At 46.9% G+C, this 15,811-nt stretch overlaps 5 protein-coding genes across 5 annotated transcripts; 3 read left to right on the forward strand and 2 right to left on the reverse strand.

The window, feature by feature from the left end:
* Nucleotides 1-389: 389 nt before the first annotated feature.
* On the reverse strand, nucleotides 390-2,855 carry N7495_001279 (uncharacterized protein; the record flags this gene model as incomplete). Its single annotated transcript, XM_057203949.1, is given in 5 exon segments — nucleotides 390-684; nucleotides 699-978; nucleotides 1,006-1,786; nucleotides 1,914-2,755; nucleotides 2,813-2,855. The coding sequence occupies 5 exon segments, from the start codon at nucleotides 2,853-2,855 to the stop codon at nucleotides 390-392; spliced, it is 2,241 nt and encodes a 746-aa protein (XP_057068022.1).
* A 1,108-nt stretch (nucleotides 2,856-3,963) lies between these two features.
* nscR (Zn(II)2Cys6 domain-containing transcription factor nscR) lies at nucleotides 3,964-6,734 on the reverse strand (the record flags this gene model as incomplete). The annotated part of the gene is made up of 6 exons (XM_057203950.1): nucleotides 3,964-5,100; nucleotides 5,165-5,503; nucleotides 5,592-6,039; nucleotides 6,111-6,371; nucleotides 6,421-6,540; nucleotides 6,610-6,734. 6 exons carry the CDS (start codon nucleotides 6,732-6,734, stop codon nucleotides 3,964-3,966), a joined length of 2,430 nt encoding a protein of 809 aa, XP_057068023.1.
* An 883-nt stretch (nucleotides 6,735-7,617) lies between these two features.
* On the forward strand, nucleotides 7,618-9,543 carry N7495_001281 (serine/threonine-protein phosphatase 2B catalytic subunit; the record flags this gene model as incomplete). Its single annotated transcript, XM_057203951.1, has 5 exons — nucleotides 7,618-7,735; nucleotides 7,807-8,138; nucleotides 8,199-8,456; nucleotides 8,509-9,416; nucleotides 9,483-9,543. The coding sequence occupies 5 exons, from the start codon at nucleotides 7,618-7,620 to the stop codon at nucleotides 9,541-9,543; spliced, it is 1,677 nt and encodes a 558-aa protein (XP_057068024.1).
* An 806-nt stretch (nucleotides 9,544-10,349) lies between these two features.
* On the forward strand, nucleotides 10,350-12,374 carry N7495_001282 (uncharacterized protein; the record flags this gene model as incomplete). Its single annotated transcript, XM_057203952.1, has 3 exons — nucleotides 10,350-10,767; nucleotides 10,838-10,973; nucleotides 11,033-12,374. Coding segments are annotated over 3 exons (1,896 nt in total), but the record flags the coding sequence as incomplete, so codon positions are not given.
* A 1,686-nt stretch (nucleotides 12,375-14,060) lies between these two features.
* N7495_001283 (DUF1996 domain-containing protein) lies at nucleotides 14,061-15,632 on the forward strand (the record flags this gene model as incomplete). Its single annotated transcript, XM_057203953.1, has 3 exons — nucleotides 14,061-14,235; nucleotides 14,291-14,447; nucleotides 14,501-15,632. The coding sequence occupies 3 exons, from the start codon at nucleotides 14,061-14,063 to the stop codon at nucleotides 15,630-15,632; spliced, it is 1,464 nt and encodes a 487-aa protein (XP_057068026.1).
* Between the last annotated feature and the right edge of the window lie 179 nt (nucleotides 15,633-15,811).

The raw sequence follows: 15,811 nt of genomic DNA on the forward strand, positions 1-15,811 counted from the left end.
GATGTGACTGTTCTTCCTAGATAAATTCGACGTATCTATTGCTAAATCCACGAACAGCGACGCCATGTATCGAATAGGGTAGTTAAAGAAGAATGCTCGACAAAAAGCCAAGTGACGGAATCCTGATTTGCGTGATGACTATAGTTATCTCATATTGGAATTCTGCTTATACCATCTGATCTACATGGATGAATGTAGGCGTGATAGATGGATAGGGGATAGGGTTCAGACGAACCGGCTAGTCTCCTCGCGGTACAACACCGGTCTAAGTGTCCAAATTCTATCGTGATCAGCGATATTAGATACTTCCTACATATGCCCAAGATATTTTCGCCCTAGCTCGAGTGTTCCGAGGCTTTTCGAGGACTTTATTGAGCAGCATCTGTATTTTAGCGCATGTCATTCGCATCTCTCTCCAGGAGCAGTGTGACTGTGCTTTGATGGCCGCCGGCTGAGGCAGCTTGGAGCGCTGTTTTATAAACGCCCCCTTGGGCATTAACATCAGCGCCATAATCTAAAAAAAGCTCCACAATTGAATCAAAACCTGCCCGTGATGCAGTTTGCAATGGATTGCCGTAGCGGCCCCCTTTCGCATTGACGTCTGCCCCCCAAGCTATCAATAGCTGTACAACATCCTTGTGGCCTTGAAATGAGGCAGCAGCGATTGGACTGCCAGCAAGGATACTGTTGAGGGCTACTAAATTTTTCCTCGGAAATTGACGTCTGCACCATGGTCTAAAAGTAACGCCACAATGTCCACGTTCCCCGAGGCGGCCGCCGCAACCAGGCTACTGCCAACAATCTTAGAGTCATTGCATCTTCCTGCGAAGCATAAATCCAACAGAATACGGAAGCTAGCTTCACCTCCGTTCACGGTGGCTACATTCAGGGCCGAATAATGAAGGCCTTCATTGAGCTTAATCTCAGCGCCGTTCTGTAAGAGTAAACAGACAATTTGATAGTGATTTTGGAACGCGGCTGCCTAGAGCGCATTGCCAAAGAGACCTCCTCGTGCATTGACATCAACTCTTCGGTTTATGAGTGCTTCTGTGACAATGTATAGACCAAGGAAAGACACGTAATAGAGGCTCTTGGGGACATCTTGCGCTCTTTTTGATAGGTCGCACCGATTCCAGTCATCCGGATCGGAGACGCGGCGCCAGTTAAGATAAGCCGAGCCTTGACTTTGATCCATGAGCCGCAAGATGTCACAAAGTAAATTTTTTGTTGATTTTTCCCGGTAGCCTGCCTGGAAAGCAATATTTGCGTCTTGCCAGTGTGTTGCAGCGTAGTTGAGAAGGGGGAGCTTCGCAAATGATTCCAGCGAAAGACATTCAGGCCGATTCAACATGAGTAGATAAGTGACACATGCATGAGCCAGGTATTGATTTGCCGGTAGTTCCGCTATATGGAAGGGGGACAAAGTCGTTGATTTGAGCCGACTAGACATCAAATACTCTTTAACAGAGTAGTGTGCAAGCCGCACTTCATCACCGTTAGATATCCGAATAAGACTGGAGCCAATAGTGAGAATATCAAATTCAGAAAACAGCTTGTCTTCCTCAGACAGAGCTATGGCACCAGGCTTGATAATCAGTGTCTCTGTAATTTCAGCTAGTCGGAGAGGTCGCACACTATAGGCCAACCACTGAAGCACCTCGTACGCTGGTTTCTGGAAATGCGTATCTATTCTCGCAAGTATCATATCGTAAGTCTTCGCCAACGTTTTTGGCATCGATCGCAAAGTTTCTCTAACACTGGTGAGGGTAAGGCAGGATCTCAGACACTGTAGTTGGCATTCCACCCATCGAAACCTAACGTTATGAGAAATAGCCTAGCAGGTGAGATAAATCAAACTCAACTCACATTCCATGAGAACCTGAAGTCAATGCGGCCTCTATTTCTGCTTTGACATGACTCGGCCGCTCTCGCAACTTGGGATCCCTCGATAAAGAGTTGACCACATAGGTCCGAATATCCATATTCACATCGTCGAGTGATATGTAGATGACATTCGTTGAAACCTTTCCTAGAGCGGAACGACTGATCTCCGTAGTGTCACGACTTGTGGCCAGTATACTAAATCCTGCGTGAGAGCGAAAAAAATCAGCAATCAAGCTCATAACCTCTTGCTGTTCACCACATTCGTCTAATGCATCTAGGATCAGATACACTCTGCTAAATTGCTCGATGGTTGCATGAAGAGCGTTCAACAATTTCTCTCCACGCAACCTGCCCCGGCGCTCTTTGAAATCGTCACAAAGCGATCTAAACTGAACAGTGAGCTTCTCTTGTTGATACGCCAACTGAATGATGAACGAAAGCAGAAGTCCTTCCACGCTTTGTTTTTGCTCCTCGTGAAAATAAAAATAAAAATACACAAGCCCAACGCCCGATTTTCCGATCACGTAGGACCTTACACGTTCAATTGCTGCAGAACAGAGGATAGTTTTACCGCACTCGGGGATTCCAGAGAGTAAGAGAATAGAAGGTGAGTTGAGCCAGTAGTTGAAGCGTTCGGAGTTCACGAGCCACGCGCAGGTAGTTGGCTCATATAGTTCATATGCCGTTCTATGATTAATCGACGGGTCAGGTGCGGAAAGCAATTCCAAGGCTTCATCCAATTGTAACTCTGCGTATGTTAGAACCATTCTTTTGTTAAAGAAATGTATAATAGTTAGACTTGACTGACCGGTTTTTGCGATAGCTAATTGACTAATATCGATCTGTAAATGCTTGATCTTCTTTGTGATTTCTCGAGACGTTCTCCTGTATAATTAATATTAGAGTCTTATCACTGGAAGGCAATTACGGGCGCACAGTTGAATATCTTGCAATGTGAGGCTAAGCGACATTTTATGTCGTTCAACTGCCGCAAGGACCTCGCGCACTTCCTTTTCGTGAAAGGGCCAAGCTAAAACTCCTTTGAGTTTCAACCTCCTATCACTGTTATTCAACCTTAAATTCAGAGAAACTAGCGTCTTTTCGAGGCCAGCCATAATTCTAGCGAGAGCTTTAAGGCTACCAGCCGCGGGAAGCAGATCTTCTTGGGCATGAGGCTGAACTAGCTCTTGCAGCATCGCAAGGACAATGGTGGTGTCGCGTATCTCGGCTGATAATTTTTTTCTTGTCTTCCGATGCATTTACTGTATCATTGATGTATTTCACCAATGAAGTAGTCAAGCCAAGAAGAGCAGTAATGCTAGCTGTAACACTTAAAGGGTCTGTCATCATGGAGCGGGTGAGACTAGAAGTTTCTGCTGTTGGTGAATTACTCTCGCTGCTGAAAAAACAAAGAGGAAAATATGTCTTCTTGGAACGAGCAATGTCGAAACTGGTTGTTTATGGAGTTTTACAAAGACCTGGGAATCGCACCACTATGAATCGTGCCGACCTGAACGTTCACAGCTGAGGAAGACTTCCCGAGGTCCCACAAGCGAATTAGAGAAGCAAAATCGTGCTCTCAAGGGTGGAATAGTGGGTTAATCAAAGACAGATTGGATGATTAGGGGACTAGATTCTGAACTGACAGTGTGGAAGGTATGTCTGTAAGCTCAGTCATCTGCCTTAAACATGATTTACCCAAATCCGACCCATTTACGGGTCGGGCCGGGGTTTACCCAATTTACCCCACCTATACCCATGTTGTCAGCCCCATCTATCCATACTTCACCTTCGCCTACTCAACCGTCGAACGCATATCGTTGCATCCTTCCACAACTTGCGTTTCCTGCAAGTTCTCCCCCTTTTGTCTTTGGGTAGGTACATTACAGAGATTACACTTACTCTAATAGAGCTTACCAATCACCATTATCAGATGACCAATACATCTTGTCAACTGAAACCTATTCGTTCTTTCATTTCCAAACCTAGTAAACAGATGAAGTGTCCAAAGTGCGATTTCAACAATGTCTCGACGGCGGCCACATGCGAGAAATGTGGGGCTGAATTGGTGGTCTCGGTTCACCGACTATTCGATGACTCTGGAGAATCCCAACTCTGCTGTACGAACGGCTGCCCCAGTCCGCCAAGCGGCACTTCAGACAGCGAACCACTATCCAGTGATGGATCAATAGAGATGCCAGTATTTTGAACGCGAGATTTTATAGCTGTTTGTAGGAGTCTAACTGAATCACCAACCCTATTAAAACCCTGACTGCTCTCGAACAAGGTGGCACCTTGAATTATTGGAGCAAGCTTATCACGGATCTCAGTCATTAGTTGCTCTAAGGGCGTTTGAGAAATTTGGCTATTTTGTAATATCCCAGGCTTGTAATGCTGGTACGAAGCTTCGATCACCGGCCATGCCCGAAGGAGAAGCCCCACATCGGTGCAGTTGTTGCACTCCACAATGGCAGTCGTGAGTGCAAGCCATGGTACAGTTATATACCAACGGAAGCCGTCACTTCGTGAGTCGGAAAGTATTAGTTGCGACTTTTCAAGGTTCTTTAGTGCTCGTTGCAGCAGAATTTTATCGTCCTTTGTTCGTAGTAGTATAATCTGACTACCTATGAAGCCGCATCTAAATGGAAGCAGCTCGGAGACTCGAAGTTCGGACACAATCAAAGGTGTGCTGTGCCATGTGAACCAAGCATACGGGGAGGACTCAGGGTCGCAGTAATGCAACAAGGTAAAGGCGAGGGAAAGAACAGAAGCTGAGGATAAGTAGTCGTTGCTGGTAGTGCTAGTGGCACCTGAAGCGCTGGATTCTGTTGAGTCAAAATTTAATAGTCGACCGGCAACTTGAACATGATATGTGATCAGAGCAAAGGTTATATCAGTGAGATCCTCATGTGATGAGACTGCCTGTGTGGTGTCCATGTCGAATTCGGAGTCGTTGATTTGCGCAACGTAACCAATCGCCGAAGCGGCATCTCGGTAACTGATAAGTGGCTCAGAGTTTTGTGCAAAAGATGACTGGAGGTCCATGAGGCAGATGGTAAGCCATAGTCTCATACGCATCTGCTGTTGGAAGAAGGACTCTCCCACTCGGAGTATAGTTCCTGGCTCTTGGTTCAGGCCCATAGCACTGGCGAGTCTACTCGCTAGGGTAACGAGCATCCAAACGGCCGTGCCTTTTTCTTCGGATCTTCTACCGACCTATAAGGTGAACCACCATCAAAGGATAATTATACTGGCGTAGATAAGAAAAATAAGTACTTACTAAGTACAGAGTAAATGCCTGCAGTACTACCATATGGCGCGTTGTCAACAGCCCTGTCATCTCGATTGTGTCTTCGCACATCTTCCGATACACTGCCACTATGCTAGACTTGTTCTTCCGGAACTCAGCTTGGCACTGTTTTTCAGTCATGCTGTTGGTGGTCACGTAACAAACCGCAAACTCCAACGCTCTGACGGGAATATTCCCTTCGGACAATCCTGTAAGATAAGGGCCATTATCTATCATCCACTTGCTCAGGCTGGGTCGATGCAAAATCTTGATTATTGGGTCGATATTTCGGAGATAGACACGGCATGCGACATGCCATACCAACGATGGCTAGCTTAGAGTTAGATGGGTTATTACGGCGCCGAGGACCAAAATTCTTATACATCCACTCTACTAAATCATTTTTGTCGATAGTTACCTCAGGGAATTCTGCGGCAATCGCTTCAAGAATACCCTTAAAGATAACTGAGGTGCGGAAGGAATCGATCCGACATATCTGCATTCCCGGGACAGCTCCAATGTGCCGTAAAATGCCCGCCAACACTTGATCTAGATAGATGGTATCCGAAATCAGCTCTGTGACGATTTCGGATAATAGTTCTCCAGCAGTGGTGGCGGTGAAGGGCGTCCCCGCTCGCGATGAAATTATCGATATGTGCACCGGGCGTGATGCGGGAATCATGGAGCTCGAGATGTCTAAGACAGCACGAACGTCATCCTGGCTATAAGCATGTGTCGTATGATAGAGACCGTCGTAAACAGGTAAGGTCAGAGACTTAGAGTATCGCAACTCGCTCGACTGTAGGAAGGCTGACTTGATGCGCGATGGCGGCCCACTAAAGCTCACAGAAGATTTATCTGCGGCACTGATAAAGACCTTAGAGAGCTCGGGGTTTACCAAATCTTCGATAACTCGCATCAACTCTTCCTTACGGACTCTTCCGTCAGACCCGTCACAACATGTGCCCAGCTCTGAAGCATGCCATCGGTCTGAGGCGCCTCGAGCTTACTAGAGAACTGGTTCACGTACACACCGAGCCGGAAGGATACTCTTAAGCATTCGGCTCCGTTTTTCACCACTTCTGCGAGAGTGGTAGATAATGCTATGGCGGCTCCAGAAAATAGACCAACGCTCAAGCCAGAAGCTACACTCTGATGCTTCAGGATATTCAACTCGCTGTCAGAAGCTTCGTGGTGTCTACGGTTGTTAGTACCGACAAATTAAAGGTCGTAGTAGCCATACTTACCCGATGAACAAGCCTAGCTGCAAGATGAGAAGAAAAGCGCTTTCCATGGCTGCCCCAAGGCCCAGCTCCCTTAGATACCCTTGCTCGGACAAGGTGAGAATGTTGTCAAAGTATGGTGCCCTACTCTTGACATGGTGTGGAAGTTTGGCAATTTCGTCTTGCAAAATCAGCGTTGATTATTCGAGGTACGCATTCAGGAGTCGAAACCGCCGATCTTTGCTATGCTGCAGTAGGCGGCGGAACAGATCATTTAAATCATCATTTGGAAGTTCGTTGCCAAAATAGAGCAATTTTGGCTGGCCTTTAGCATGCATCATGTTTATGAAGGATAGTAGATTAACCACAGTAGCTAATGTTGCTTTGGTCGTTTATTCAATGTATCTACAAAGCTACATATTTTCTGCGAATGCTTGATCTTATATATATAAATATATATCCATACTTATGTACGTACCTAGGTATAGTGAGAAAAAAGTTGCTTACCTAGGTATATTTCTGAAGCTGAAATACATAGGTAAAGAAGTCCTTATATATACTGTAGAGAGCTTAATCGGGTCTTTATATAGATATACGATTCAAACAATTGGAAGTAGTTTCTGACAGTAATGCCATGGACCAGCTAAAGCCGGCTCATTGAAAGATTTGCTGAATATCCTCAGTAAAGAGCTTCTTTTCAGTAGAATAGGGCGGTGAAAAGTACGGCATTTGAATTCAGGGACTCCCTTGGTGGCCTGAGGCCAGGAACTTAACAAACTTATCATAACTATAAAGGTTTACAATTTGTATCCAAGGTGAACTTGAACAGATATTCAGAATTCAGCTAAGTAGTAATTCTTGCCCCTGAGTCAATAATTTGATTCCTATTTTTAAAAGATAAAGTGGGATCGACGAACCGAAATGTGATCGTTCGTATACATTACTAGTGTCCACACCAGCCCGCTTAACTTCTATTTTCCCAACTTCAATCGTTCATCACCCACACGCGACTTTCAATTTCTACTTCTCTGTCTTTGGTTTCTTTCCATCGCAGCTTCAGATTTACCACCATTAGAACATTCATTGATCTCATCATTCTCACCCCTTGTGGGACCTCTACTCCACGGCTGAACCCCGCCACACGACCGCGCTCCCCCTCTCAACCCCCCTTTTCCCCAATCCTTGAGACTGAAAAATAATTCAGATTCCAACACGCCCAAGATGAATCCCAATCTTGCGCGCGCGGTGAACGAAAAGAAGCCAGTCCCCGAGATCGACTTCACGTTGCATACAATGGAAGATGGCTCGCAAGTGTCTACAATGGAGCGGGTAGTAAAGGGTATGGAACGCTGGCTATGCTCACTACTTTTCCCTCGCAATTTGATCGTTGACTTGAATATAATGAGTTAGAGGTTCAAGCGCCAGCTCTTAGTACTCCCCCAGATGACATGTTTTGGTCTCCCGATGATCCCTCCAAGCCCAACCTTGCGTATCTCAAGCAGCATCTGTATCGCGAAGGTCGTCTCACCGAGGACCAGGCACTATGGATTATTCACGCAGGCACAGAGGTACTCAGGTCCGAGCCCAATCTCTTGGAAATGGATGCTCCCATCACAGTCTGCGGTGACGTTCACGGACAATACTATGATTTGATGAAGCTGTTCGAAGTTGGCGGTGACCCGTCCGAAACCAGATATTTGTTTTTGGGTGACTACGTCGACCGTGGATACTTTAGTATTGAGGTACGTTATTTGTCCCTTGATCTGTTCGCTGAATGCATTCTAACAGTTTGATCTTTATAGTGTGTTTTGTACCTCTGGGCGTTAAAGATCTGGTATCCAGATTCGCTCTGGCTCCTGCGCGGTAACCACGAATGTCGTCACCTTACGGACTACTTCACCTTCAAGTTGGAATGCAAGCACAAGTACAGCGAACGGATTTACGAGGCTTGCATCGAGTCTTTCTGCTCTCTGCCGCTGGCGGCGGTTATGAACAAGCAGTTTCTCTGTATCCACGGTGGTCTCAGCCCGGAGCTTCACACTCTCGAAGATATCAAAGCTGTAAGCATTCTTCCACAAATGCCCATCCCAATCATAACTAACATATCTCCAGATTGATCGTTTCCGGGAACCCCCCACTCACGGTTTGATGTGCGATATTCTTTGGGCCGATCCCCTGGAAGAATTCGGCCAAGAAAAGACCGGCGATTTCTTCGTTCATAACAGCGTTCGCGGTTGTTCTTATTTCTTCTCTTACCCAGCCGCCTGTGCATTCTTGGAGAAGAACAACTTGCTCTCGATCATTCGAGCACACGAGGCCCAGGATGCCGGATATCGCATGTACAGGAAGACACGCACCACCGGTTTCCCTAGTGTTATGACAATCTTCAGCGCACCTAATTATCTCGATGTTTACAACAACAAGGCCGCAGTGCTTAAGTACGAAAATAACGTCATGAACATTCGGCAATTCAACTGCACCCCTCACCCCTACTGGTTGCCGAACTTTATGGACGTCTTTACCTGGTCCCTGCCGTTCGTTGGTGAAAAAATTACCGATATGCTGATTGCTATTCTTAACACCTGCTCCAAGGAAGAACTGGAGGATGATGAAACCCCCTCCGCCATTAGCCCCTCTACATCCTCCCCTGCCTCGGCACAGGAACTCGAATCCATCGAAGTCCGGCGACGCGCCATCAAGAACAAAATTCTTGCCATCGGTCGTATCTCTCGTGTGTTCCAGGTGCTCCGCGAGCAGTCCGAGAGTGTCAGTGAGCTGAAAACCGCAAGTGGCGGTCGTCTTCCTCCCGGTACTCTCATGCTCGGTGCCGAAGGTATCAAGCAGGCTATTCATAACTTTGAGGATGCCCGAAAGGTCGATATCCAGAATGAACATCTGCCTCCTAGCCAGGAGGAAGTCCTGCGGTCAAGCGAGGAGACTCGCCGTCTAGCAATGGAGCGTGCTGAGCAGGAAGCTGCCAACGACACCGGACTCGCCACAGTCGCTCGACGAATCAGCATGTAAGATCTTCAAATAGATACTAAGGGAGCTCGGTTGTTGCAAAAGCTAACTATTTGTAACTCAAGGTCTGCCGGTTCCAGTCGCAACCGCCGCCAGCGTGACGCACGCGATTCCAAAGAGGCCTAGGAATGACTGTTTGGCCTTGATTAAATTGATATCATGACACGATCTCTATGTATTTCCTCTTTGCTCTCCAGCGAACGCCCCAAATAGTCAATACCAAATTCTATCCCAGTTATTAAACTGAATCAGGGTAGGACTAGACTACCTAAATAATCTTATTTGATTGGAAAAGTAATTGACTTCACGATGAATCTTGACCGAATTTCAATTTGTATCTTTACTGTACTATGTATATGTTATCCGTACTCGCCGGGCTTAGAATACCAGGATAGGGAAAGTGAAGGGAAATTGCCAGACGCATGACTGTTTCCATAGACAACATTTTTATGGTGTTCTAGCAGTTGTGCTTTTGTACCACGAGCAAGAGAAAAGATAAAGGCATGCCACCGCCAAGTTGCATGGTCCGATCTTCAAAAGGCCTAATACCAATGAATCTTGAAGTACCCCACGCCTAGAATTAGTTGGTCAGATCGAGAGAGTCGATGTCGAAAGGTCGATGTGGATTTATAAAAGTCGAAAGTTGGAATTGAGAGTCGCAAGTTAAAATGTTGGAAAGTCAAGACCTTAAGTTAGATATCGAAGTCGAAAGCTATGGGAAGACAGACTTGAATAGATGCAAGAAATATGAAAGAAAAGACATGATGGAGAGACTACTTATACCCCCACTGACACTTCGAAATTACCTCAAAATTGTCTCGTCCCAATTAGGCATTTTATATACTTCCACATAGTGGGTCAGATATTTAAGCCTTAATATTCAGGCATATATAATTTTCTTCCACGTGATTAACCATGGGGAAAGTTGAGCCTCGCTTCACTTACAAGGGCGCGACCATCAGTCTTCGCTTTACAGCGCTCCAATGCCAGAAAGAATGCGTAGCACGATCAATAAAGGACTGGCACGCTCACTAGGCAGCGCCCGTGCATTCTACTGCCCGTCCTGCGCAATCCGGCGACAAGCGCTCACAACGCGTGCCACTATCAGCACTGACCAAACCACATCCACAAGACGAAGCGGTTGCCTCCTCACATCGGCTTCAAAGTCCGTCGCCCGCTCATATACAAGCTCAGCTATCACCGCTGGAAATACTATTCCGCCACGGCTCAAGGCTCTCCACAATGCTCTTAGTGGTGTCAAACAGGCTTCAATCGAACAAGTGAATCTCAGTCGGCTGCAACTTGCTCTGAGAGGGTTAGAGTCCGAATCGCCGCTAATCCGTGTCGCTGGTGTGTGTTCCTTTCTGTGGTTACTCAATTCGTCGTCGCGGTAAAACACTAATTGTTTATCGGTTGATAGTTCTTGGTCTAGACAACGCAGATTCCGCACGTAAGCTAGTGCGATTGCTCCTTGCTGACCCCTTAGGGCCACGAGAAGACTGGGAGGATTTCCTTGAAGGTTATGACTCTGATCCTTCGCGCGGACTATTGATCCGGTACGGAGTATTTTTCACTCAAGCTACAATGACATCTACTGACGGGTGAAATCTTGCAGATATGGAGAAATCTCCGAAAATATTAACAACGACCTTCTACCCACTATCACTATTCGATCACCCATCTTGAAGAATGGCAACCTAGAGCTCCTTGTCAGCTCAATCGGCTCCGAATCTGACTCGACTGGCACTACACTCTCTGCCGAAACATTTCTCGTTCCCACAGTCACCATCCAAACATCACACTCCGGTCGGCACAATGTCGTCCGTTACCCTGTGCATCGAAGTATCATCTGCGGGACCGGGGTGGACGGTCTGCTGGCATTCAGCACCCTGATAGGCCGTTCAGACCTGAAGAACGAGGCAGCTTCAGTGCGCGGCGCTATTGAGCTGTCCGTAACGGGCTCAAAGCGCAGCAGTGACCGCCTTTCTTTCGTGGATATCCAACGCGCGAGTGCTGCTTTGAATAAAATTCGTGATTCGGCACAAAATGCCATCGAGTATGAGCGTGGGTGGAATAGTAGTGGTGTGCAGCCAGTCATTGACTGGCTTGCATCTCTCGCGTCACCCAAGGAGCAAGTGTTGAACCCGGCCCTTGTTCCGCTGATCGAGTCTCTCCTCGACGCTGCCGATCAAGGAGTTCTTGCTCGAAATTCCAAGGCGATCCTAGCCCAAACACAAGGTATGGTACCTCAAGAAGTTCGGTCCGAGCTTGAACGCGGCGTTGGGGCTTGGGCTGAACGAGCCCATTCAGAGCTCCGTAGTTCCCTTGAAGCAGGCTTCGCTAGTCCAAGATGGCGAGGTCTGGCATGGTGGAAGCTCTTCTGGCGTGTTGATGATGTGAGCATGATCACATCCGAGATACTAGAGAAGAGGTTGCTTCGACGAGCAGAGCAAGAGGTGATCTGGACTTCAGGCAAGTACCAGCAGGCTGGTTTGCTAGAAGAACCTACCACAAAATCCACCCCTGACCAGTCTACTCCGCCCCCCTGGCCAACCCAGATCCCTGATATGCGAACTAAACTGCTTAACACAACTGTTCCATCCCTTCAAGCCCTTGCCCAGAGCCTGGTGCTCTTCAGCGTTTCTACCACAACCCTCACATCAGCACTCTCCGCTCTCACCTACTTCTCCGTGCCTTCTGCCTCCATATATGAATCATGTACCTTGGCCGCAATCGGCCTTATCTACTCTATGCGTCGTCAGCAGAAGAAATGGGGCGTCGCCCGCGACTTCTGGGAGGAAGAGGTTCTTGAAGAGGGCCGAGCGTCTTTGCGGGAGACCGAACACTTTCTGCGACAGATCGCGCGTGAAGGCAAGGATGTGGAAGATTCAACCGATAATCGGGCACGGGAGGTAGTAGATCGTGCTCGAAAAGCCTTGGAAGATATCAAGGTATGATATAGGCTACGCCTTGATCTAGTCTGTATAATTATTCTCATCCTAGAATAGACGCTTCAATGTAAATCTACTCTGCTATCTACCAACAAAACTTGAGCCTAGAACCAATTGAATTCTTCGAGGTCCACTTCAGTTTCAAGCGCATTGGGGAGTGATCCTGATCAGCGATAGATCGGAGTCACACGATCGACTCCGCAAGGCTTGAGATTCGGGTTTGTATGTGTCGGCTTTAATATTATCAAACAGCCTTTGTCTTACAATAGTCGAGTTCTCTCATCTCCAGACACGAGCTATACTCTAAGCCCAACGCCCGATCACACGATCACAGTTAATAAAATAGGAATCAAACATGTTTAATGTTGATACTTGAAAGACTGCAATCTCCTATTGATGATAGATCAAGAGGTGAGATATACGAAGTAGGGAGTACTTCGGTCGTTGGTATAGCCCCTGATAATATTGATGGTTTCAAGATACGCCCCGGTTGATACCCAATTGCCCAATCCGAGCTCAAGATGGGTGGAGATATCCGAGAGAGGGGTTGACTAATTATTTAGTTCAGGAACATGTCCTCTTTTTCTCTTAGCTGTAACAGATTCTCTTAGCGGCAGTCCTAATTGGCGTCCTCTCATTAATCAAATCTGACAAGCCTTTCGGAACAGCTTGAGACCCACCAAATAAAACCCATAGTGGACATTTTACGCCTATCAACCGACAAGATGAACCCAACTATTGGCATTGATCTAGTCAGGGCAAACTTAGGAGGATCTTAATATCCGAATATGAAGGGATTGGTCAGGTTTGTCAACAAGGACCAAAGCAGCCGGTGGAGGCCAACCCGACTACCCCTTTTAGTAATTTTAGTCGTTTTAGTCGTTTGAGCGTTTTGACGCTTGAGTTCTATATCTTTTTGGCACGTTTTTCCGTTCTTTTTTGCTCTTGTTTTGCCTTTCGTTTCTTCAACCACATTCTTTTCTTTAGCCCTACAGGGTGCCCGCTTTGCCCCAGAGACTTGCTGCCCTTCGTTTATCTGCCTTTTGACTTGTTTGATTGGAAGACTTTAGCTGATTCCCTTGTCAATAGTTGAGGTAATTAATGCTATCAATTCCCTCATTGGTGTTTAATTGCTGATGGCCGTCCTTCTCTGTTATAGATCTCACATACAAGGGACCAAAGCTTGATCGACATAATCACATTCATTTTTGACTGAGATAACCTTGAGACTCGTTTAACGATCAGTCGTAAGTTTCATACCCTGATATGTACCTTTGTTTTCCAATCCAATCCTATCCCTCAGGGACCTGGGTGGCCAAAGCAAGGGATTACCTACATTCTTACCCACGAAGGGAGCCACCGATCTAGCATATTCTTGAATGAGATACATTCAGTACTGCTTGATTGGACAGAATCCCAGTCTACGGCAAGAAGCTACGGCATCCACGTCATCAATTATTCTGTTCTGCATCTTATTCATGCAAGAAACCCCAGGTTTAGACTGACATCCATATGTTGACAGTACTGACATCCCCGACCTGTTTACGGTCATTACCTTCTTTCTCACGCCAAATACGACAACCCTGATCGCGCTGTTACTCCTGGCGAGTCATCGGCAGTCGTTTTTTTCCTTCGAAAAAGCTACTCTTTTTTTACCCTTAAAGCCCGTAGACGCGGCTTAGCTATAGCAAAATGCAGGACATTCGCTTGAATGCCGCTCTGGTGGCCTGCTTCACTCTTTTCCCAGCATTTACTGCTGCCTTTTGGCGTCTGCCCTGCCGTGGGACAGCTGGCCTTGCCAGACTTGATCCTCTTGTGTCCCCAGGCCAGATCTCGTCTCATGTGCATTCAATTCACGGGGCAGGAAGTGAGTTTTGCCGCACTTATCAACCCAATACCGAGATCCTAATCGTTATTTATAGATTTCGGCATGAATTCCGATATGGCCTCTCTGCGTGAGTCGAGCTGCACGTCTTGTGCCGTGACGCAAGATAATTCGGCGTATTGGACTCCTGCGCTATACTTCATGCATACAAATGGCAGTGCCGAAGTTGTTGAAGCGGTTGGAGGTATGCTTGCGTAAGTTACTGATTACTCTCTGTTCCAGATAGGTTACTAACTCTCCTTCTTAGATACTATCTCCTTTACGGTGATAATATCACCGCCTTTCCAGATAACTTCCGTATGTTGGCTGGAGATCCTTTCCAGCGAAACTTCACCTATCCAATTCCCGATCCCCCCAAGTCTGATTGGACAGGTGATCAGTTGACACAGGCGGCGCTTCGCCAAAAAGCTATTGGTTTCAACTGCCTGAACTATGAGGAAACCGCCGAGGGCTCCCTATATCGCCATTTCATGCCAAACAAAACCTTCCTCGACGAACAGTGCACAGACGGACTTCGTCTGGAGCTGATGTTCCCCTCCTGCTGGAACGGAAAGGATGTCGACTCTACAGACCACAAATCTCACGTTGCGTATCCCGATCTCGTAATGACTGGTGATTGTCCAGAGGGCTACGAGACACGGCTTGTTTCGCTCTTCTTCGAAACCATCTGGGACACGTACGCTTTCAAGGACGTGGACGGCTACTTTACACTTGCGAATGGCGACCCGACTGGCTTTGGCTACCATGGCGATTTTATGTACGGATGGGAGGATGGAGTGCTGCAAGATGCCGTTGACTCCTGCACAAGTGACACTGGCCTTGTGGAAGACTGTGAAATTTTCGATATCCAATCCCAAACAGATGAGACTCAGTGCACCATTGACTTGCCTGCTGGAATTCGACATGAAAACACTTATATGCATGCTGACGGCTTGCCGGGTAATATGCCTATCGAATGGGGCCCTGGATACGCGATGCAAGCGGACATGTCGATCTCTACTACGGCTGCTGCGGTAGTTTCTCTTTCAGTCAGCTTCCACATAGACCAACAAGTTGCTACGACAACTGAATCTACATCGACCTCGACCACTCCCACGCCGACGCCTGTCGCTTCCACCTACTTAGATACCATCACTGAAGAAATTATCTTTATCGAAAAGGAAATCATCCTCATGTACGACGACGAAAGCGGCATTCCATATGCTACAGAAACTGGCGGCTTAAACGCAGTTTCCTCGACAACGACTACTTTTACAGAGACTGCCACCACAATATCATATGTTGAACGGGACAATGTCGCCGATGAAAAAATCGGCACTATCAACAACCATGCGCGGAGGCATGCGCGCAGTCTGCATCATAGACGAGACAAGTACTAAGACGAGCTGATGGTTATACGCTGGGCGGAAACCTATCCCTTTTCGTATTACGGACCTCTGCACATGTTTTTTTTTGCGTTCTTATGACGTCCAGTTTCCTGCAAGCAGAACTTTCTATTCTTGTAACATGGTTGATAAAATAATACAGTAAATTTAGACCCATCGAGCTATTATCTTCC

The sequence above is a fragment of the Penicillium taxi genome, assembly GCF_028828555.1.
Source record: "Penicillium taxi strain IBT 34144 chromosome Unknown utg000001l_segment0_segment0, whole genome shotgun sequence".
NCBI classification, from domain to species: Eukaryota; Fungi; Ascomycota; class Eurotiomycetes; order Eurotiales; family Aspergillaceae; genus Penicillium; species Penicillium taxi.